The 25,487-nt window shown below is 39.5% G+C and overlaps 1 protein-coding gene across 1 annotated transcript in view; it reads right to left on the reverse strand.

Annotated features, from left to right (window-relative positions):
• Positions 1 to 8,061: 8,061 nt before the first annotated feature.
• GRIP2 (glutamate receptor interacting protein 2) overlaps positions 8,062 to 25,487 on the reverse strand; it is a 125,443-nt gene continuing 108,017 nt past the window's right edge. Inside the window, exons 21-24 of the mRNA XM_025165524.2 lie at positions 24,184 to 24,304; positions 21,478 to 21,714; positions 14,650 to 14,796; positions 8,062 to 10,273 (exon numbers count right to left, since the gene is read on the reverse strand). Coding sequence (XP_025021292.1) covers positions 10,076 to 10,273; positions 14,650 to 14,796; positions 21,478 to 21,714; positions 24,184 to 24,304 — 703 coding nt within the window. The 3' untranslated portion in view covers positions 8,062 to 10,075. The remainder of the gene's footprint in view (positions 10,274 to 14,649; positions 14,797 to 21,477; positions 21,715 to 24,183; positions 24,305 to 25,487) is intronic.

The raw sequence follows: 25,487 nt of genomic DNA on the forward strand, positions 1-25,487 counted from the left end.
AACTGTGCAATTAGAATCAGTTGCTTCCACGCTAAAGAAAACAGGTTTTCTAGTTATGACCCAAAATCATGAAGATCTCTTACAAGAAAAAACAAATTAATCAAATTGCCGCACAAGATTCAGTCCCATTTCCCTTCGGTTTTTGTTTCAAGGAGCATATTTTCATATAGCAAAACTTGTGAATAATAGAATGTGTTAAATCTGAATGTTAAGAATAGATTCTGCCAAATAAGGCCAATGGATTGGAGGGGGTGGGGGACAGGAAAATTATTAATTGTTTGTATTTTCTACTTATTTATGACTGCAAAAAGACTGACTTTTCTTTTCTAATTTACTTTGTAGAATTGTGTGGCCTATTTTATCCATCATTTGTAATGAAGAAGTTAAATATTCAGTATTGTGACTAACTTGTTGGTGAACTGGTTTGGATATGCGGGGTGGGAATAGTTTAAATTTTTTTTTCAAAGAAATCATTGCATTTCCAAAAAGGTGGGGGTGGGGACTGGGAAGAACATTAGAGTGTAACAATTTGTTGTCATGGAAGTGTGGCATGTTTTCTAAACTGCTCTGGATATGAATGAAGTAAAAAAGGTTATGATAGCAGTAAATGGGCATTTGCTAATGTCTAGTCAAAACAGTGGGACATACCTGTGTTTGCAACCAGCCAGTTCAGGCTTGTTTCCAACTAAGGCAGGCTCTTTAGATGTCTGGAAATGTGTCCTTCTCTTAGTCCAATCTTCCAAGCTGTCAACATCCTTAATAAGTATCTATATGGAGGGTATCGATAAATAATTACATAACTAACAGTCATTCACATTTCACAGTATATTGTCTTTAGACATTTGTACTTGATTATAATGAAACTGAACTTACTGGGCAGACTAAGCATCAGCCCAGCTGAAAAACGAGTTGAAATAAATTATTTGATCTGTAACAGTTGAATGGCCATAGAGGCAGGAATAAAGAAATGATGAGGAGGAACTGGAGGACAGATGGGTTCTAATAGAAGAAAACCTAAAATTCTGGCATGCTTCATTTTTTGCTTTTATATGCACCTGGCAATCTTCCATATTTACATGGAAGTAAAGCACTAGGACAATAAGTGAAACCTGCTTCTGAGGTAACATGTAAATACCAGTGTTGTAAAACTAAACAGTTTGAAGAAGCTAGAAACATTTTGGAATTTATGACCTTTTTGACAAGTCAGCTCCCCAGAGTCATTTGGAGTGGGCTGGCTTAATAAATACATAAACAAACAGCTGTCATAGCTCACTTTAGTTAAGAGGGCCTAGACCAAATTTTTTTAGTTAATACAGCCACTCTTACTCTTTAAACTCTTTAAATGCATGATTGCTACAGATTAAAGGATAAATATAAACCAAAAATGATTGTCATACATGAAAGACAATCATATGCCCCAGAGGCACAATTTTTTTATTGAATGTTAAGAGCGATCAATCCAAAATTGAAACTCACTTTTTAAAAGTTTTTTATGCATCCTAAGCTGAAGTGCTACTTTACCTTGCTAAAAACAAACCTATTGAAATGCAGGAACACCCCAGCTCATGCAACACATTTGACCAAATACCTAGTTGAGTCATCAGTCTACTTCCCTGAATCTGCCCAGCAGCAAAGCCAGCAATAGAATTCAAAATCTTGTGCATAGCAGTAGGGAATATTGATAAAGTAAAGGAAGGGTTTTGCAGGTCTATAGTGGTCAGCTGAAAATGAGAGTTGCACTCTTAAGGCTAACCACTTGGCAGAGAAAATGTAATTTTAGACAATCACATGACAGTCCATTTTTCATTTGGCATTAGTATATTCCATCTGCCTATGTCCAGTTCTGTATCCTGTTTAAAAGTAATAGTGACCTGTCTAATCTGCAGTTGATTTAAGCTACACTACTTTGATTGTGCTACGGAAGGAGAGGTGGAAAAGATAAATGCAATATGCATGCTCTTTTCAGGAAATAAAATAAGGCCAAGCACTTTACGAATCTAATATTCTGCTAAGACGTATGTTTCTATCTGTAGAACTACATCAGAAACTTAGCTTCACACAACTGGATCCAAATCTTTGGAGGAGATCAGTATTTTTCTAGAATAAAATCTGACACCCCCCCCAAAAAATAGGTTATCTTAAAACATAGATGTTGACATTTGCAGATTTCAAAATACATACACTGCAGGTTTGGCCAAAGAGAATACTTGCTCCAGAGATCTACAGGCTCATTCTAAACATGTACTTGCAAATAAGCTACACCATGTTCAGTGGAACTTCCATTCCAATGACTATGACTAGTCACTGCAACCAAGGTTAGGGCTAGAACCCCAACCTTGCAGTTTGGCTGGGCTCAGAGTACATACAGAAGTTGTCTAGTTCAGCTATATTTGCTGAGTCCTGATCATTTCAGAAGCCAAGTGGGCTAAAGTAGCTGGCTTTCTGAAGATCCCATTCTTTGGAGAACCAGACTGCATAGTTAACAAGCTCTCTTGGGAGAAGAAAGAGGCCTAACAAGCTCCCAAATGACCCACTAATGATCAGCAACAGGAAAGCAGTGCAGACACTGACATCGCAGCCAGATCATGTTGAGTGGCTGTAACATGTTCTAGGAATGGAGACATTTGGATTGTAAGGAACCAAGTGGCAGCCCAAGATTGTTCATTGATATCTCTCCCCCACAACCTCAACCTGCCAGTGCAGTACTCTGATAAATTGACTGTTGTAATAGAACATTGTTGTGTCATTACTGTATTTGTGCTGTTGCAATTATGAAAGGAATGCCACCCGAGGTTTTATGGTTATAAAATAAGGCAGACATCTTTATTTCTACTGAAAATGTTGGTGTGCATTTTTAATTCTGTAAATCCACACTTACGACTACTGACTAATGAGTGTGGATTAAGAGGACACTAGATTATCCTCCTTTTAAAAATAATTTTTAGAACAATTTTTTAAAAAGACATTTTAAAACTGTTTGTCATCTTTATTGTTCCAGAGAGGAATATTTGTATAGGAGTAAGAATTTGGCTTGTACTTCAGCCCTGAAAATTAGGGTGGTTTTTTTTGGGGGGGAGGGGGTATATGTACACAGTAAATGTTTGTATTTTGCAGTTTTATCTGTTTTGCTTTTTAGATAAATGAAATGGATATCAATATTTTAAAGTCATTTTGCTTTTTTAAGATGAGTTTGTAATCATTGCAAATAAACAATAAAAAAACTTTCATGTATAAAGTGAACAAATTGTTCTTATGGTTTTTTTCCACAAAAGTCTTCAGATAGATTACATACATTCATTTACATACTTACAGGGGGCAAAAAAGTATTTAGTCAGCCACCAATTGTGCAAGTTCTCCCACTTAAAAAGATGAGAGAGGCCTGTAATTTTCATCATAGGTATACCTCAACTATGAGAGACAAAATGAGGAAAAAAAATCCAGAAAATCAGAGTCTGATTTTTAAAGAATTTATTTGCAAATCATGGTGGAAAATAAGTATTTGGTCACCTACAAACAAGCAAGATGTCTGGCTCTCACAGACCTCTAACAACTACTTTAAGAGGCTCCTCTGTCCTCCACTCATTACCTGTAGTAATGGCACCTGTTTGACCTTGTTATCAATATAAAAGACACCCGTCCACAACCTCAGTCACACTCCAAACTCCACTATGGCCAAGACCACAGAGCTGTCGAATGACACCAGAAACAAAATTGTAGACCTGCACCAGGCTGGGAAGACTGAATCTGCAATAGGCAAGCAGCTTGGTGTGAAGAAATCAACTGTGGGAGCAATAATTAGAAAATGGAAGACATACAAGACCACTGATAATCTCCCTCGATCTGGGGCTCCATGCAAGATCTCACCCTGTGGGGTCAAAATGATCACAAGAATGGTGAGCAAAAATCCCAGAACCACATGGGGGGACCTAGTGAATGACCTGCAGAGAGCTGGGACCAAAGTAACAAAGGCTACCATCAGTAACACACTATGCCACCAGGGACTCAAATCCTGCAGTGCCAGATGTGTCCCCCTGCTTAAGCCAGTACATGTCCGGGCCCGTCTGAAGTTTGCTAGAGAGCGTTTGGATGATCCAGAAGAGGATTGGGAGAATGTCATATGGTCAGATGAAACCAAAGAAGAACGTTTTGGTCTAAACTCGTGTTTGGAGGAGAGAGAATGCTGAGTTGCATCCAAAGAACACCATCCCTACTGTGAAGCATGGGGGTGGAAACATCATGCTTTGGGGCTGTTTTTCTGCAAAGGGACCAGGCCGACTGATCTGTGTAAAGGAAAGAATGAATGGGGCCATGTATCGTGAGATTTTGAGTGAACACCTCCTTCCATCAGCAAGGGCATTGAAGATGAAACGTGGCTGGGTCTTTCAGCATGACAATGATCCCAAACACACCGCCCGGGCAACGAAGGAGTGGCTTCATAAGAAGCATTTCAAGGTCCTGGAGTGGCCTAGCCAGTCTCCAGATCTCAACCCCATGGAAAACCTTTGGAGGGAGTTGAAAGTCCGTGTTGCCCAGCGACAGCCCCAAAACATCACTGCTTTAGAGGAGATCTGCATGGAGGAATGGACCAAAATACCAGCAACAGTGTGTGAAAACCTTGTGAAGACTTACAGAAAACGTTTGACCTCTGTCATTGCCAACAAAGGATATATAACAAAGTATTGAGATGAACTTTTGATATTGACCAAATACTTATTTTCCACCATGATTTGCAAATAAATTCTTTAAAAATCAGACTCTGATTTTCTGGATTTTTTCCCCCATTTTGTCTCTCATAGTTGAGGTATACCTATGATGAAAATTACAGGCCTCTCTCATCTTTTTAAGTGGGAGAACTTGCACAATTGGTGGCTGACTAAATACTTTTTTGCCCCACTGTACATAAAACTTGAATGTTCTGCTGAATACCATTAATTTAAGAATTACATGTCTGCATCATCCCCAATTTATTCAACTGTGCTCTGTAAGACTCCTTGACACCGTTTATTATTTAGGATTTGTTACACTATGATGCTATATTCCTAACATTCTTAAAACAAGATCCATTCTGATCAGACCAAGTGCCCATTTGCCTTTACAGAAGCCAACCAGATACCAATGGCTTGGATCCCTAATGCTTTAGATACATTTGGATACCTTGGTATAAATATGGGGGGAAAGATGGAGAATTTTTAAGATAATACTGAAGGAAAGTAAATGGCTGTATAAGGGTGTGTTTCTACCCTATTTGTTATATGGAATTGAGAGTTGGAAATGTCTGGAGAAGCCTAAAAGTTGAATGCAGTGAAAATGGGTCAAGAACGAATGGATGCAGATTGAGTACAAATATGAATGATCAGTATAAAAGAAGTATCCTGATCATTGAATGATGACTGACTTGCCAAACAAATATAGGAAGGAAGAATAAAGGTCAAAAAGGAGAAGACCAAGGAATAGTGGATAATGTGATCCTCAAAAAGAAAGTGGGAAAAACAAAAGGCAATTTATGAAGCCTTGCTACACCCCTTTAAGAACATGAATTACAGTGAAAGATGGTCTGTGCCATCACAGCAAATTTGCATAGTATTATTTTCATGGGGTTTCATGATCAGAGGAGTAATCAACCAATGGATGTAGCAGTGAATTTCTTCCAGGCCCTATCCTGCTGGATTGAGTCAAATGCATGTTGGCACTGCTTCTTTTTAATTGTAATATCAAAATATTTGTACAAGAGCTGACAAAACATGAATAACTCATCCCCATCTTAGATCACAGATCTGTACCAGTGTCTTTATAGTGTGATGACACAAGAGTCCTCCCCCAAACACAAGCGGGCTTCAAATGAATTCTTTGTTCTCTTGCTTAATATTGAAAAAAAGAACTCATAATCAACTATATTTTTTTTTAAGCCAGGCTATAGCCTGATGTTACATTAGTTGTTGATATAACTTTTATTTGGTATTATATGTATTGATCTAATTTATTATGTTGGGATGTACCTCACCGATTCATGATTGTAGCAGGATATAGCACAGCAGGTAAGTAAATAAATAAACAGCCATTTTCTGCAAATGAACTACCCCTTCCAGCGCTTTTGAAAATTAATGGCTTTGACACTGAGCAAAGGAAGTGTTCTCATCTGATCTTGCATGTCTGTAATTCAGAAGAGGAGTTATTAATTCATTGTGCTATGTGTTATTAAAAAAAGGCATTGCGAGAAGACATGTGAAACTCTTTCAATTTCCTTGAGAGGACTAGGGCAGGGTCATTCTTAGCCTGGAACAGTTTGAAATTTTCTATAAGGGAAGCAAAATATTGTTTCAGGCAAAGGCTAAGGGCTCTTCTTCAAGATGGACAAAGGATGTTGGCTATATTTTGCACGAGAACAGTCTCCCAAACAGACCCATGATTACCAAGTAGGGGTTTTGAACACATCCTATTGAATGTTTCAAATCTAGCCAGGCTTTTCCTAGGCCAAAGGAGATCAAATTGTGAACTGAAAAACCATAATAGCTAGATCAGCTGGAATCCCTTCCATGTGGATGTGAATTCCTCCAAGAGAAGGGAGTCTATGGTACTACTAGAGAAGGGTAATTTCCTTGTATAATTCTCCAAGAGAGCCATGCTCTGCCTCTGTGTGTGTGTGTGTGTGTGTGTGTATGTATATATATGTATGTATATATGTATGTGTGTGTGTGTGTGTGTGTGTGTGTGTGTATATATATATATTCAAATTTAGATACTGCCCATCTCACAAAAAGTGACTCTGGGCGGTTCACAATAAAACAGCAATAAAAATTAAAATATAATAAAACAATATAAAATAGAATAAAATAGAATAAAAACCAAGATAGCACTTGATAGCTACCCAAGGGCCAGACCTCTAAATAATTCCTGCCTAAAAAAAGGCTCAAAGATCATAGATAAAGGACTGTAATCTTTTTTGAACATTAACTGGGAGTAAGACTCAGCGTACAAGTGCCTGCTTTCAGCCTCACAGCTATGGTAAAATTAACGTAACAGTAACATTTGACTCCTGGACACATCTGTGTAGCTGTTTGCAAATGTAGAGTCATATAGCAAAGTAAGAATGAGCACCATTAGTAAGTTGGGTTTAAGAGGTACAGTCCAAACATGAATTAAACAATTCTTCTGGAACTCCAATAGCAGAATTTATTTTTTAGATTTTTTTTCCTGCCTTTATTATTTTCTATAAATAACTCAAGGCAGCAAACATACCTAATACTCCTTCCTCCTCCTATTTTCCCCACAACAACAACCCTGTGAGGTTGAGTTGGACTGAGAGAGAGTAACTATTTTGAAATATAAATAAATATATTCGTGCATGTGTTTGGTTTTTATTCTATTTTATTGTATTTTATATTGTTTGTATTGTAATTTTAATATTTATTGATGTTTTATTGTGAACTGCCCAGAGTCACTTTTTGTGAGATGGGCAGTTTCTACATTTGAAATATAAATAAAAATAAACAAACAAACTGGCCCAAAATCACCCAGCTGGCTTTCATGCCTAGGGCAGGACCAGAACTCACAGTCTCCTGCTTTCTAGCCTGGTTCCTTATCCACTAGACCAAACTGGCTCTCTTCATATATTTAGAACATGTCTAATGCTACTGTCCTACAAACACTTCCTTGGAGTAAAGTCCTATTAGTAAGACAAGACATATTCCCAAGTAAACATGCCAAAAATTCTATTGTGTTTTCCAGTTGAATCAGTTTTGTTCATTTATTTGTTTCCCTTGCTTAGATTATCAATCCTTTGGCTCTCACGGTGATCATAAAGCTAGAGCCACGTGCAATTAACTGGCATCAAGGAGAGAGCATTTTGGCCTCAACCAGCAAAATGTCTTTGTGGAAGCAGATATAAACCCTATCGATATATCATCATTTTAACTTAACTATTTATGAAGAAAACATACATTATAATTTATTTTGTTTTATTTAATTTTAAAAAAAATCTAAGGAATTGCAATACCATTTAAATACATAGATTTACAAATAGGTCCAAAACAGGACTAAAATATTCTTTGAATATTGTGCTTTCATAGATACATAAGAAAAATTAGCATATAAAAATACTTTACAGGAATACACTCTAATATATGGATAAAAATACACATTTAATGCATTTCATTTTTATATCATTCAAAATGCATAGGAAGGGATACAAGGACCATTTTTAAAGCCTTATTAAAAGTCTTCATTAAAAACCTAATTGAAGCCACATGGAGCTTCTGCCATTATGAGAATATTGCATATAAAACTCCCATTTTCCACACATCCATCAATACTTTTTTGTTTCTTTTATGGCACATTATCTAGGTCATGGCAGCAATGGTATGGAATATTGCATACTTTGAGAAAAGAGAATGGCTACAGCTAGAGACAGCCTGATGAGACTCATGCACATCTTAAGAAAATCACTGAGAGAGCAGTGCTGTGAAATAGCAAAAAAGATATATACGCTCACAGCTTGGACTGGGTTCAAACCAGAAACATGTCTTGGATCAGCACTCATCTAACGGGTGTTTCCAGTCTTGGCCAAAACATGGCATCTCAATATGGATCGAAACAGTAGAAAACAACAGAACAAAATTAAAGCTATTAGAAAAGAAGAGAGGAGTCAGTTTTCCCATTCCCAAGTAACGGTCAATTTAAATAGTCACAATAAAGTGCTGTTCAGAACCCATCAGCACAGGCCACTGGACTAGCCAGGCAGAGACCACAAATCCTGGTATTTTCCCCCTTTGAAATGAAGAAATCATGGCCTCTTTTGCAATTGTCAACCATAGGCAGATCATCAAAAAAATGCGAATATCACACCCAACAGCACTACAAGAGGATTTGACTTGGGAGGCTGATGCAGGGTCCTGGTTCACAAAGGCATCGTGCTCACAAGTCATTGAAAAAGTGATTATTGAAAAACATAGGGCTTATGCTATTGGTAGGTTACACCAAGGTGTCAAGCATCATCATGGGATTAAACAAATGTACACATTTCAACTTTCACTGAAGCAACCCACAGAGGATGTACTTGGAGGTACAATATCAATCTAGAGACAGTGCCTCATGCTACAGAGTAACAAAGGTTCCTACCACCACCACCACCACCACCACCACCACCACCACCATCATACAGAACATTAAGGGTGAGACAAGAGTTTGATGCAAGTGACCCATGTTCAGCTGCCCACTCATAAGCATATAGAGAGAGGGCATCAGGGAACAATTCTGGGGCTCTGTGTGTGCCCACAAAGAAATGGGTGGCCCAAGAGACTTCATCTTCCCCATGTAATGCTCTACAATAAGTACTTTCAAGAAATGGTAGATGGAGAATAAGAAACTTAGTAAGAAACTAAGCTGGACAGTATTTTGAAGTTGAAAAGTATTTCTGCAACCTCCCAAAGAATAAATGCCTCAGACATTATGGGGAAAGTATTCGTCAGAGCTTCATCTTCTGTGATGAACAGGTTGCCTTTTAAATTAAACCCAAAAATAAAATGTGCTCTTAGTTTCAAAGAGACGTGTGATACAGTGATCTGTGAGAATGTGCAGGGGAATTGGAGAAAGGGCCCAAGTGTCCTTCACAAAAAATGAGGGGATCCGTTTTAAGATTAACTTTACTTGATTAAACAAAGCAAACAAAAACAGCACCATGTATCCAACTCCTTCAAGACTGGGGAAAAGAAATGTGTGCCCTATCATCCCATGCATTGGAAACACTCATATCGTGAGTAAGGATGTTCTCCTGTAGGCAAATTATTCTGGGTGTTGCTGTCAGCAGCCAACTCCATCCCTTACTAGATCAATCCATCTCAGCTTGAACCCTCAAAGCCAAGTTGCATTGGCTTCAAAATGTGACTGGTTGGGGGAGAGGAAACATTTCTTCACAGCAGCTGACATTACACAGATTAAGCATAAATACGAGTGCAAAAGAAAACAAATGAACAACAGTCAAAACAAAAACCCTCACACACCACACAACAGACACCCATTAATCCCTTTGCCCCCACAGAACTGTGAGAACAGCTGACATCAAACCCTCCCATTCTTCACTTCAGAGTGTCTGCGCGCTTGTCTTCACCTCCCCTCCAACTGACTGCTGGTCTGGAAAACTTCTTGGCTCCTGTAGACAAGTATTGGCAATGAAAGCCAGGGGATTTCGACTGATTACAAGGTCCAGCTTATTTCCTGCCTCGGATATCAGAGGAACAGCCAGGGAGCAATCAAAGTCCCTTGTACGGATACAATTCACCTGAAAGAATGGAAGATCCATGGTGAGATACAGGGAAAATGAAAGAAAATGAGCAGAGGTGGGGGTAAAACTAGGCATGGGCTTCTTTTCAAAATAACCTTGTGTGCTGCAAAGGGGGCCTGCCAACATATATTACCCACCCCAAGCCAAATCATGCTCTGCTGTCATTCAAAACTGAAGGAAAACACAAATTTCCACACAGGCATGTGAAGCAGTGTGTTCTTGCAGGCCACTTATCCTCCAGACAACAGTTTCAGAGCCAAAAGTGAATTCTACCACATCCCTTATCCAGCAGCCACACTCCCAAAATATATTGGTCATATTAGCTTTCCAGCTATGAAAAGCTTGCAGAGTCCTTGGGGTTTTCTGAGCTTGGTTGTTTTCTTGCAGACGTTTCGTTACCCGTCTAAGTAACATCTTCAGTGCTAGAAGGGAGTGGGGCTTGCTCTCTGTTTATATGCAGTAGCTTGCCCTGTCAGTGTTGGTCTGCAGGGGCCCATCGGTTGTGCTCTCCTGGTATTGGCAATTCTGCACTTAGAGTGACTCCTGGAAGCTCTCTTTTATGTCCTATTTTGACTTATGGACTTCTTTGTCTGGCTGTAAAGCATAATGGAAGAAGAGAAAAGGGTCTTGGGAGACTAAAAACCAGACTGTCTTCAGCAAGAAGCATGGGCATAGACTCAGAGGCAGCAGCAGAAAAACAGTGGGTATAAGGATGGACAGACAAGATGGCAAAATGCATCTAATGGAACGGGCTTTCCCTGTATGTTAGATTTCTGAAAGGGAAATAATGGCATTTTCTGTTTCCTAATAAATGTTTCATAATGAACAGATTTCCAAGGGAAACAAGCTGTTGATGGAACTGGCTTTTAAAGAACTATGTCTCAGACTGAAGATGGATATATTTTCCAATTTAAAATTTAATTCCTTCATGCTGGACAAAAGGTTCCCTAACTTCCCACTGACTAAATAATAATGGAAAACATTTTTCTTCTGCAGGTGGGGAAAAGATGTCAGAAAAAGGAGAGAGGCTAACTGGCAGGAAAGACAATTGTCTCCTTCACTTTCTCTAGCAAAGTTTTGAAACAGGGTTGGACTAAATAATCAATTTCTGAGAAAATCAGGAAAAGAGAAGCCAGCTGGCAATTCCCTTTATTTCAGTCATTGACCAATAAAAATACATACAATAAAACGGACAACAATATTACTCCTTTCATCAATAACTATTAGCAACCATTTGCAGGTGAAGCTTACACATTATATAGCAAAATTTTGCAACTTTTAAAGAAATAAATTTATCTTGATTATTTAAGTAAAAATTATTGGAATGCCCGAGGAGTTTAATTAAAAGAGGGGTAATCAGCTGAAAGCGAATGTCCCTATAATACTGACAATACAAGAGAACATGGACTGTGGCTGCAATGGCACCCGTACCACAGGGGCAGTATCGAATATCATAAAGGATTTTCCTGTATCTTCCTTCTAGAACAGCTGTAGGGAGAGCGTTAAATCGAGCTAAGGATAAAGCTCTCCTGAATTTTGGAACTGTAATGTGGTACAAGTATGAGACTGGTTGGTTCACTAGAATTTGGTTATTTGCAATTATATTATGGGTAAAAACAGCAGTTTCTACTTGGCCTTCTATATCTAAGATCCTTTGCCTTAATAGTGACCTAGCTTGATCAAACTCTAAAGTCAAAATGGCATCGTTGGAAAACCCATAGAGACTCAGTTTCTTTTGGATAGCTGTTTTCCAGGTCATCTCAAAGTTATCTGCCAGTATTAGATGGGTCAGTCCACTGGGGTTATGGTGTAAATTTAGCCAGTGGGTAAAGATGTTAATCCAAAGATTGGTTTCAAGTGTACTGACTCCTGCTTCCCGTCGGAGTACTGCATTTGGAACACAGCTGGGTACCTGGAAGATGTTTCTTAGAAATTTCGTTTGAACTCTTTCCAAGGTAATCATGTTGTTGTCTGGTCCTAATTGGGCCCCATATAACAGTTGTGCTCAAACTTTGGCTGCAAACAACTTAATTGCAGCGGGAATAAACTGCGCTCCTCTGGAAAAGTAATAGGTTTGGATGGCTAAGGCAGACCTCTGTGCGTTACGGGTTACATAGTCCAGATGGGCATTTCTATTTCCTGAGGCTTGAAAAACTATCCCTAGATATTTGAAGACTTTAACCTGCTCAATGGACTGTCCGCCTAAATTCCAACTTCTTTGTTTAGGGCGTTTAGAAAAAGTAAGGATCTTAGTCTTGGTATACTTTATTATTAATTCCTCCTCGATACAGTAATCTATAAGTGAATTCAAAGCTCTCTTAAGGTCAACAGAGGTTAATGATAGAATTACTGCATCATCAGCATACAATAATAAGTTAATATGTCTTTGGGCTAATTTAGGGGGTGAAACGTAGAATTACTTAAATAAGACACTAATGAGTTTATATAATAATTAAATAAAACTGGGGCCAGTACACATCCCTGTCTAACTCTCCTCTTTACAGGTATTTCTTTTGTGCCATGGCCTTGAGTGCTGCACCTAACCTTCAATCTGGTGTTCTCATGGATTTTAATAAGCAGCAGTAATAGGCATTTATCTATTGTGGAATTTTTTAATTTAAGCCACAGTTTAGTTCTAGAAACAGTATCAAAATCTGACCTAAAATCAATAAATGCTGCGTAAAGAGATTGTCGTGGTTTATGAGTGTACTTCTCAACTAAATGTTGCAGGACCAAGGCATGGTCTAATGTTGATCATCCTGTTCTAAACCCAGCCTGTTCATCCTTTATAGTATTTTCAGATTCAAGCCAATCTAGTAATTTCTCCTGTAGGTGTTTGGCATACATTTTACTAATCTGGCTTAACAAACTGATTGGGTGACAGTTGACTGGATCATCCCTTTTACCCTTCTTATAGATTGGAATTATAACGGCCAGACCCCAGTCCTCTGGTATCACAGCCAGACGATCTATTGCTGTGAAAAGTGAAGCTAACACAGGAATCCACCAATCCAGGTTATTTTTTATTACTTCAGTTGTAATGAAATCTGCTCCTGGGGCTTTCCCTGGTTTAAATTGTTTGATTATGTTTCTGATCTCTGAGTATGAGACCAGGGGCCAATAGGGGAGAGAGGACACATCCAACTCTAAATCTGCCAAGGAATTTTCTGCTTGACTATATAGGGTAACAAAATATTGTTCCCATATATGGGCTGGTATGTGCGGCAAGGAACTATAAGTATTATCAGAAAAAGATGGAGCTACCATTCTCCAAAAGATGGCTGGACTTTTTGCACTGGCAGCCTCTATCAAGCGTTGCCAGGATGTCCATATGGCTTCCCTTTTTTTTTTTTGACAGATTAACTGTTTGTACTGTTTTTTCAGTTTCACTAGCTCAGAGACTGTACAGGAGCCAGGAATCTCTTTATATAGCTTGAAATGATAATTTAAAGAATCCCAGGCTTCACGGCATTCATGGTCAAACCAAGCATGCCGTGACCTTAGGTCATGTCTTATTGCCACTGGTTGTGGGGCAGTTAGCAGAGACCAGAATGATCTAGCTAGACTGTTAAAGTTGGCCAGTAAGGTATTATCTATCTTGCCAGCAATTCCCTTTATGTGCTTTACCGTTCTTGCCTGTTAAAAGCAAATTCCTTCTTGTGGTAAACAACAAGGTGGGGGAAGGGTTTTCTTTGGGGCGAAGGCAGAGGGGAAAAGAAGTTGTGCTACAATCGTGACCCTGTCTTGCTACTCCCTTCACCAGCTGTTTTTTTTAAATCTCTTCTGCACCCATAGGGAAAAGCCATCTGTCCTTCCAATCTTCCATTCCCCTGAAAAAAACGGAGAGATTTGTTGCTTTTTAACATGAATTTTGTTTTAATTGGAATGTTTTTATTGTCTACGTCTATTTCAGCTTGCTTTTATTGTTGCTTGTTTATCTAATTGCTTTTATTGAAGATTGCTTTACTGTTCCTTCTTTTTGTTTATTGCATTGTGCTCCTTCGGGAGGAACGGTGTAGGAGAAGGCAATGACTAACAAAAATAATTAAAAATAACTGAGTGGCTTTTCTCAGCATGATGACTGGGTGGTGGAGAAGGGGCAGAATTATGGAGCAAAAGCTTAGCTGAATGCTAGTGCTGTAGAGTTGAAGACAGACTGAAGAACACAGAGACATAATTTTAAATGAGTGACACAAGCACAGGTGCCTTTCTATCAGTGAAACTGCACAACGTGAAGAAAGAGGGATGAGCAGGTTTTAGGTAGGATCCCCCAATAATCTCATGTACACAGTTGGCTGAGAGCAAACACCTCTAAAAACTCTTTAAGAAACCATTTTTTTTATTCCTCTTCCCCCTCCCTTGTGATTTATTACCTGGAGGACTCTGTCATAAGGCTTGAGTCCACATTGGTCAGCTGGCCCAGCTGGACGGATCATATTCACATAGACACCCTTTTCTAGCAAGCCATCGGAGACACTGAACCCAAAGTCTTCAGTCTCTGGATCCTTATAAATTGTCATCTATAGGAAAAGGTAACGTTAATTGGGTTGACAGTAAAAATCAACCTGGGTGTGTAAGATGGAGGTGCTGAAGAGCTTGCAGGGAGTGACATTATAAAATATTCAACAACTTGGGCAAATGAAGTGCCCACTGTACCACTCTAGCTTATTTATCAGACACTGAAGACTTGAATTCAAGACCTTACTTAGCCATTGCCTTGGGACAACTTACTTTCTCTCAATATGAACTATTTTACCAGAGTGTTAAAAAAATATTACAGGTGTGAGATCCATTATCAAAGTTTGCCACTTTCAGTTCCTTGAAGGAAGAGCAGGTAAATAAAAAAGAAATTCATGTTATATTGCACAAGGAGTGTTTTTAACTGGCTATATTGGAATCATCCAGAGATCTGTGTTCAGAAACTCCTGATAATACAACTAATATCCTGCTCCAAAAGAGTAACATGACACTATTTTATTAAGAATAATCATGAAGCTGCTATCCATGGCGAATATAAACCATGCTTTCTAAGAGGATAGAAGACACTTGTATGCAGGAACTTAGTCACACATATCAATGATTTGTGATGACATAGGCACAGAAAAGTGATTAAACACCTGCATTCACTTAGCCTGAACATTTCATAACTACCCAGTCTACCCTTGAACACCTGCTGATAGGCATTCAGGCACTCAGCCCCACTAGCTTATCACAGTGTCTTCAAAACTGCATCATTTAATAACTACACAAGTCACTCTGAAAGATGCAGAGTCTATGACTGGCTTTGGTTCATTAACAGTGGATAATCTTTGACTGTATTCTGACTAATTATCCTCCAGTACTGAGGTCTCCATGATGCCCTGGACACTAATCAGTTCCCTATTCCACTCACCTTTTAATATTCTTTAGATACTTGTATTTTTTTTTAATGGGAAGCTGGTATGTTACAAAACACAGTACTAGAATCATAATTATTTCTAAGAATTCCTTTGAGTTCCATATGTATTCCAGATTTATTCTTTAAAATGAAGGAGGGTGTTCACAACAACCCAGGGCATTAAAGTACAGTGTTTGGGTTGTATTTTTATCCAAAAAGACAAATTGAGCTGGAAAAAAGTAGGGAGCATCTTTGAGGGGGTAGAAGGGGAAAGATCAGGGCTGGAGTATCCTCACCAGTTTGTCTTACAGTAAACGGATGTTTGCAACTGATCACTCCCAACATGAGAGCCGTGTTAATGGGCAAGCTACCTTGTGACAGGCATTTTGATGTGTTCCAAATTCCAAATGTGCTCTTTGCTCCTAAAAACTGGAGAGTTGGCAACCCTTTGGTGTCAAAATTGGTATCATTAGCCATGCTGTGCTCTGGTTTTGAGAGGTGGGAAGGAACCTTGATCAGATACCCTCAGATGATCTTTCTCTGTGCATTGGGACTGCCTGTCCTCTTCATCTGGTCCCATTCTACATGCTACAATGTACCCCCAAATGATACATATCAGGGATTTTAACCCCAAACCAGTTCATCCCAGAGCTGGAAACAGTATTTGGCTGTGGAAAAGGTAAAGAAACAATCAGAAATTTAGGTACACCAATATGGCTTTTATTATGAAAGGAGAGATATTAGTCATAATTATACTACAGTATTTGGCTAACTCTATGGTGCTCACCAGAGATGAGGAAAGGCTTAGGTGAGGTAGAAAAAGCAGGCAAGAAAGGAGACAGATAGATTTCTAATCAGGTAGGAGAAAGAGATTGAAAGGTAAACAGTACTTGGGCATAAGAGGGAGGAGAAAGCCCCTTGATGATTAGAGAGGAAACAGAATGAGAGAAGGAAGGAAGATTAAAACATGCTACCAATTTCAAAATCTGAGTATGGGGTGAGTTGGGGAGAACAATCTTTTGTAACATGGGTGCAGTTATTTTGGATCAGAATGCCAGGGTTGTACAGATTAATGATCAATACACACTGGGTGAAATCGCTTGGTTTTTGGCCAACAAGCTGCAATTTATCTGTGAAAAGCCTGGAAAAAGGTTATGACAGAGTGGGTATCTGATGGCCAGCTAAGGCCATAAAAGTTCCCTTATCTGCCTCTTCTCTCCTTCCAACCCTCTTGTAAGGCACTAAGCTTATAAGCAATGAAACAATCTTGCTGAACAAGGGACATATATTTTTAGAAGTACCTGATTGAAGGAACTCTCGGGGCAGAAAATAAAAATATAATTTACCCACTAACTATGTAAAGTATCTTTTTGAAAAAAAGGCAAAAGATGTTCAACAGTTAGGATTTTATTTTCTCCCTAAGGGTATTTAGCACAAAAAATTGTAGAACATAGGGCTGAGTGCAAGTTTGAAGCACGTGTTTTTAATCTGAAAGTGCTAATATTCAACTGAATGTTTCTGATATGGGTGTTCAGTGCTTCCTAAATGGTGTTATTTCTCATTATACCTCTAGGTAAGCAAATCAATAGATCCATGAAGGACCAAGTAAAGAGCTGAACACTGACATAACCTGGAGGTCAAATGCCTAATGAGCATAGGAAGAGAACCATACCTCTTGCCTAGAACATGAGGGAAAACTAATGATTATTTACAACTCATTTTGCCCTGTATAGCCAACTTCTCCTTAGATTTCTTTCCAGATAAAATTGAGATTTTGAGAGCTCAAGACAGCTACTCAAAAAGGGGAATTTTAAATAGGAGGAAGAACAGGAGGAGGAGGAGGAGGAGGAGGAGGAGGAGGAGGAGGAGGAGGAGGAGGAGGAAGATTGTCAGCATAATATCCTAATGCTCAAACAAAAAGAAGAGATGATAAAAAATAATTGCTTCTTTTCTCACTCCTGCCACAGTTTGGTTGCTCAGAAATTACAGGAGCAGGCAACAACCTCAAAGAGAACAGCAGGTCCAAGAGTGGAGCAACTGGCTCTGATAGATGTCCAATGACATGGACCCCTTGATCCCAAGCAGAACAGTTAGGTGAAAGAGGGTGAGATACTAAATAGAACGCTTAATTTTTCTAATCTAATATCAGGATTCATAATGAATATTGTTAATCAAAACAGTATATATGTATGTTGCAATCAGGTATGCTAATAGAAGCTTCAAATATTATAGCCTTAAAGTTGCCCCTTTTCCATTTAATGAAAAGTTTGTTTCTCTTGAATCAGGTGTATATTCAAAAAGACTTCAATAAAAATTAATTCCAGGAAGGCAGGGGCAAGAATCCTTTTAGAAGTCAGAAGCTCCAGTTTCTATCTGGAAGGCAACAAAAAGAGTTCAAGACCTGCTTACAAGCTGTGGATTACACACCCATGTAGTAGTGTATCCATATATTGTACTTCAATTCTCATTTCTAAGCACCTTAAAAACAATTATCAAAAGTCAACACAAATTTGTCAAGAACAAGTCTTGCTGTACTAAATTTCCTTTTCTCATCAATTAACTTCCTAAATAGATTGAGGAAATGATGTAAATGTACTATATCCTGGTTTTAGCAGAGCATTTGAAAAAGGAATCCATAGCATTTTGATTAGCAAGCTAGCTAAATGTGGGTTAGATAATTATGTGGACAGCTGGCTTTTAAGTGGATGACAATTAAGGAGACAGCTGGCTTAAAAATTCATCAACAGTTCCTCATCAAATTGATGTCAAATGAGGTTCAGTCCTAGGCTTATACCAGGTATGTAGGGAGGTATGAATAGGTATGTATGCATGTATATATTTTATTGTATTTTACAGGTAGTCCCTGTTTAACAATCATTCCTTTAATGACAGTTGAAAGTTACAACGGCCTCAGAAAAAGTGCTTTATGACCTGTACAGTGGAACCTCGGGTTACGAACGCTTCTGTTAACGAACTTTTCGGGTTACGACCACCTCCGGCCGCAAAATTTTGCTTCAGTTTGCGAACTCCGCCTTGGGGTATGAACAGGATACGTGGCCATTTTCCGCCCCTGACACGTGGTCCGTGGCCATTTTTCCACCCCTGACACGTGGTCTGCGGCCATTTTTCCGCCTGACACGTGGTCCGCGGCCATTTTCCGCCCCTGACACATGGTCCGCGGCCATTCTTCCACCCCTGACACGTGGTCATAGGGAGGGGGACTCTCCCTCCAAGCAATAGCCACCTCCCTGTCCTCCACGCCAGAATGGATTAATGGTAATTACATTGAACCTTATGGGGAAATTTGCTTCGGGTTGCGACCAATTCGGGCTGCGACCAGAGTCACAGAACGAATTAAGTTTGTAACCCGAGGTACCACTGTACTCACACAACCATCACAAACCATTGCACTACCTCCTGCAGTCATGTGATCACAATTTGCAACCTTTTTTAAGACAGTCTTAAGCAAATTTTTGGTCACTTTTTGTGAGATTGGCGGTATCTAAATTTGAAATATAAATAAATAAATACATAAATAAATACAATTCTGGCAAAAAATGTCCATTGGGGAAGCTGGACTAGCTTAGCGACCATGTGATTTGCTTAATGACCATCATAAAAAAGGTCATAAAATTGGGTCTGGTCACATGGTGACTTGCTTAACAACCAATTTTCCAGTCCCTATTGTGGATGTTAAGCGAGGACTATCTATATTTCATTTTCCTAATGAATTGGATGAAGAGATGAAGGGGACACTTAAGGAATGCTTGTTATCAAATTACCAAATGACACAAAATTGGGAGGGATAGCCAATATCTTAGACAGAAAAAAGAGCAACCTTGATGCCAGAAAACAGGCTGAAAATAACAGAATGAAATTTAACAGAGACAAATGTAAAGTTAAATTCTTTAACTTTAAACAGAAATCATATGCATAGGTAACAGGATGGAGGATACCTAGGTTGATAATAACACTTATGAAAAAAAAAAACTTGGAATAGTAGTTGATTGCAAATGGAATAAGCATCAGCAATGTGATGGGGCTGACAAGAAGAGAAATGCAATTTTAGATACAACAGAAGTACAACTTCCAGATCACGAGAACTGTTCCCCTTTATTCTGCTTTGGCCAGATCTCACACCAAACCCCATCTTGCTCCAGGCATAGCATTTAAGAAGGATTCAGAGAAACTGGTAGTTTACAGCAGGGCAATGAGGATGATCAGAGAGCTAGAAATAGCATCCTTTGAAGAAAGAGTGAAGATGTTGGGAATGTTTAGCCAACCGAAATAGGTATGATGGTACCCTTTAAATATCTGAAAGGATGACACACCAAAGTTGAGACTTGGATAACAGATGTAAGCTATAGGAAGACAGATTCTAACAGAATGTTCTAACTGAATATTAGGAAAACACTCTCTAACAGTAGTAAAAATTTGATGGTGGAATTAATTACTCAGCGGGCTCCTATTCACTCAGTGTTTACAAGTGGAGGTTAGTCAGCCTTCTGTTGTAGATACTTTGCATCGGGCAAGTAGCTCAGTGGTCTGACTGGCCGCTTCTAACTTGGTGATTCTAAAGAGGATGCCAGGATCGGTTTCCACGCTTACTGTAAATAAAACTAGCCTCATTTTATCGAATTTCTTAATATATTATCATGGCTCCTGCTGTTTTTTTTCCCCCTGAGAAAAACAACTGGAGAACCAAGAGGGCTGTAAAAATGGGATAATGCAGATTTCACACCTTGGAAGGCCCATTGAGATATATTCATTGAGGTAATAAAATAAAGGCAAGATGTGGGAATTAGGCTTGTTTTCTAACATCTGTCCATAATAATGATGACTGAAAGACCATGAAATTGCTTATTACACAGAATAAGGCTAGTTAAGCAAATTATCAGCATCATTTTTAAGGTAGCAGACTAAATGGAGACATTAAATGAATAATCTCAGTTTTAACCAACAAAACAAACAAAAATAGGAAAGGGAATGCTCCAGTTCAAAACAGGTTGCCTCAGCTTGCCCCCAGATGAACCCTTGACTGTGTAAATAGAGTGTTTGATTTTTAACTAAATCTTGAAGTAATTCCAGTAACCAAAAATCTTGTGGGAAAGGTCCATGCCAGAGTAAATATTCCCATTCAAGAGGTTAATGGTTTACATGTCATTAGATATCTCTGATAACCACAGGATTCATATTTTGAACTTCAAGTTTTTCAGAATGATAAACAGAGAAAAAGAAAACATCATTGTGGGTCCAGTGCAGGAATCCCCACCCAATCTCTGGCTGACACCAATAACATGATATTTAGAGCAATTATGAAAGACATGGTAGAGATTCTCTTCTTATTCTGGGCACAAGGGGGACTTCATTCCTCTGATACTGGTGGCAGATAAGACCTGCTTTTCCTGTCACTGGAGGCTGCCTTATACTAAGCAGTGGTGGCCAGTGGTGGCCAGTGGTGGCCAGTAGTCAGTGGTGACCTTCCATGGTTTTACTCAGTAGAATTTCCAGGCTTCCCTAGAGATGGAGGGACCAACCTTAGCACTTCCCACTGACCTGTTATCTAAGTCAGTGTTGTTCCAAGGGAATGGGAGGAGAGGCTGAATCCCTACAGGAGGACCCTTGATGGTATGGGCCTAGTGGAATGCTTCACTCCCTACTATTCGGTGCTCAGACAGAACTAAGCAGCCAATGAAGCAGCCACTGTATTTTCTTTAGCTCTTTCAAAAATAAAAAAAATTCCAAGGCTCATGAGAGATACCTCACAGATGCCACACATACTGTGAAACCATTATTCAGCATGCACATATGCACACACACATACTTTATGCAGCTCAAGAGGAGTTGGAGACATGATTTCTTGAATCTCATCCTTTATCATCTTTATCTCCAAATTCTTGTCATTCTTGGTAGGGGTCACGCTGCTGTTGCTCTGCCCTTCACCTGAGCTCTTGAGGTTACTTTTCCTTGCTGGGCTCAGTCCTGACTGGTTCACAGAGTTCCTGGGCAACTTGCCCCCATCAAGACTCAGATTATGTACACTCCCAGTCATGATGGATGCCTATGGGGAAACAGAACCAAAGAAAAACAATAGAATGGGATCAGTAATACAAGAGAAAGGAAATCTTGTGAAGTTTATGTTGATATGAAACAAAGCCCTGCAGATCTTAAGTTCTGCCTTCTCCAACAAATACCCAGAGCTCTGCTAAAGTAATCTCACATTTTGCCAGCTCTTCCATATGTCTAGCATCCTCTCCATCAAAAGAGAGATAAGAAAACACAAAGATATTCTGAGACACTGGAAGACAACATTGATCAATATGCTTCAGATTTGTTTGCTACTGAATGGCAATTTCTGTCCAAGCTTTATCATGAGTCCACTTGCCTCTGTGGCAATAAGAAATGTCCACTGGATCCAGCCAATAGAGTATGTGAATAGGCAGTGTCATAAAGTTCCAAGTCATTGTTGCCCTGTTATGCAAAGTAGCTCCCCTGAGGCTTAGAAGGAATGTGATTGTTTCAAGCAAGTCATGAGTCATCTTTCGAGTAGGAAGAAGACAACAGACCCACTTTTTGTCTGGGCAATGTTATGCAAGGAGTGTCAAGCAGCTGGACTACCAACCTTATAAAAGGTTACTCTGAATTTTGGGGAACACAGTGAACACAGTTTGAACAAGTCTGTAAGTTTGTTGCTATTTTTATATATGTGATTCTCAATCTGTGGTCTACAGACCACTGGTGAGTCTACCAGGTGGTCTGGTCTGCAACCTCCCCTGTAATCACCTCCAGTCAGCCGGCCAGCAATCTGCTTATTGCCTACGTCCTGCCTCCCCACATTCACTGCCTATTATTATAAAAAGCCTAAAGCAGGAATCAAAGGAAAGCCATAGTGAACTCTGTGTCATCACGGGGAAGACAAGAACTGCGTAGCAATAACAGAAAACCAGTTATTCTAAGGTCAACACGTAGCGGGAAGTGGTTTAGAGGAGTACACTTCTGAAAATAGCTTAAGAGCAAATTCAATTGAAAAAGGAAGCATGTACTCAGAGACAGTGCTCATGAACAGTGTATGAAATGCTGAAGGAAACAACAACAAGGAGGATGGAATCAAGGAGTTCACCAGAAGACTTCTGACCCAGGTTGTCTACCTGCCACACACCATCTTCCCTGCCTCCAAACCAAAACCTGGCCAGCCTGGTTATGGGATATTAATTATGCTTGCATGCACGAGGGAGTGAGTGGGAATTGATTACTAAAACTGCTGAAATAAACCAAATACCTTTGTTACTTATTTCTTGCATCTCATATCTACTGTTGCCCAAGACCCTAAACTTCATGGCTTTGGTCCCTCAGTGCAGCTGCCCCTATATCTTGAGGTGGAAAGAATGAATGTTTCGCTAAGTCCCTTGAAATTCTCTGGTATTGTCAGCTCCTTTGATGCCGTGAGCATCTCCAGGGCAATGTTGCACAATGTTCATCAAGAGATTTCTCTCTGTGAAGCTCACAGACTTGTGGGAGACATTCTATGAGACATTTTTTTCTTATTCTTATATGGAGCCCTTGAGACAGTATCACTAACAGGGAAAGGTAGGAAGTTGCAATGTTCCCAACCTGCTTGCTTTTTACAAAGCGATGGATCAGTGCTTGTTTCTGCTGCTTCCGGTTTACACAAGCATTTTTTATATTTGTGGAGTTCTTTTTTGCTGTTACTTATCATGCTGGACTGTAATCATTTGCAAAAATGGATCCATCTGAAAACTAGTTCACTGAAGTGTTCAAGTGATAATACATAAGCAATGTGAGTGCTAAAGTACAGGAAACTTACAACATGGACAAGTCTTGAGAGCTGTTACGAGTGTTAAGTCCGTCTTGAGTTAAATGGAACTGTGATCTCACACAAGCAACCCAAAACCAAAAGTTCAAATAGGAAATGCAGTGATCAGTATCCAAAAGTGCAGTTTCATTGGGCTGGAGGGCATTTGGCCCTAATCTTCTATGTACTGTTATTATATGGCATGTGGTACATAGAGCGAATCAATGCAAATCAATATATAATTTTGCATTAATTTGGGAGGGGGAGTTACAAAAGTCAATTTTAAGAAAACCCTTAAAATGGAGGAGATGGGAAGACATACCCAAAGGCACCCATAATCATTATTTTATTTGCTGAAAAATGTGAAGTCCCATGTTCTTCAAGACAAAAAATTAGGGAGGGTATGTTGGTTTAATTGGCTGGTCCCTGCATTTTCTGAACATCCATCCATGATGGCAGAACATGCGAGAAGCACTACTTTATACTTATAAACCAGACGTATCCTGTAAGCTTCTTGTGATCTTACTTTGAAGGGAAGCACAAACAGTTTGGGCCTCTTGGCTGGGCCGAGTAAAGGTAATACAGGTTGTTCTCCCTACCTTTGCTCCCTGCTCTATGCACTATGACAGAGAGACACTCACAAGTAGAAAGGGGAAAACTCTGTAGGCACAGCAGCAACAGAAGAGCTAGGCATGCCTGCTTTCAAAGATTCATTACCTCAATCTCCCTCAAAAGTTCAGACTGGCCGCATGTTTCCAAGTCCTCCAAAGCTTCTCCAAAAACGCGCCAAAAATTATCCTCATGTGGCATCTCAAGGCCATTTTGGCGGGTGGGATATCTGTTGTAACGTAGGAACCAAAGATTGTCAGCACTCTTCTGGAGCAGGACGGAAGCTTCAAGGCTACAGCAAGTGGCTCGCCAGTAAAAGCAGAGACTTGGCAGAGTCTTCATATACAAAAGCAAACAACATGAATTTCTCAGGCAAGAAAGAGTCCAAGTACAGAACCTCCATGCACTTTCACTAACAGGGCAAAAGTCCTTCAAAAGGAAGAATTAAACTGGTGTAGCAATGTCAAGTTCAAAAGGGCAAATTAAGAAGTGCCTGTAGGAAGATTGTAGGTTTAGGAAGACGTTTTGGTGAGATAGAGAAGTAAAAGAAAAAAAGGATGCATGATGGGTAAACCAGGAGCCTCAGAGACTGTTAGTACAAAGGCGGATGGGACAGAATTCAGATCTGAGACACAGAACACCTGAGAAGAGAGAGAAAAACACAGAGGGTAACAGACATGGTGAGAAAATGGTAAATACATCAGGTCTCTAGGGGAGCATATAATGTAAAAAAGATGTATATAAAAATGATTTTCCCTAGACTAGGCAAGCAATTAAACGGTCAGCACAACTTCATACAGAGGACTGAGCAGGGCCTGTATGCAAAAACCACATAGGTTTCATTTCATTCCTTATTTTCATTGCTCAAGATTTTTATTTCCAATATATTGCAGTTTAAAACTATTCTAATGTCCCTTCTCTTTATATGAAATGGTGGAAAATATATTATAGTAGAGCAGAAAGAGTTATGCTTATTGTTATCCACCCCTTTTCAAAAAAAGGGGGTAAATCAGCACCCACCCCCCCCAGTCCCATCATCTTATGTAACTTTCCCCTACAGGCATTCTCACACGTGTTTGGGCTGCAGCTCCCAGAATTCCTAGCCATCATGCTCAATGGCTAGTTAGGGAATTCTGGGAATTGCAGCTAGCAAATCCAGCGAGCACCAGGTTGGGGAAGGCAGCTTAAGTAAATAAATAAATGAACATGGAATAACCAAGAAGGGCTATGAGCAACTCAGGGCAAGCAGCCCCACGGTTAGGTTAAAATGTTGGGGACAATGCCACTCCCAATATGTAAGAACTAACTTCCCCCAAATTCAGTTACGCTGTAATATACCAAAATATACAGCCGGAACAGGGCAAGCAGACAGAACCAGGCTTAATTCTTGAGAGCTTCAGATTAAGTGGCAG

This window comes from Python bivittatus, unplaced genomic scaffold, assembly GCF_059951505.1.
Source record: "Python bivittatus isolate LINGU-HERP-01145 unplaced genomic scaffold, Pbiv_v1 ctg000080_np1212, whole genome shotgun sequence".
Taxonomy (NCBI): domain Eukaryota; kingdom Metazoa; phylum Chordata; class Lepidosauria; order Squamata; family Pythonidae; genus Python; species Python bivittatus.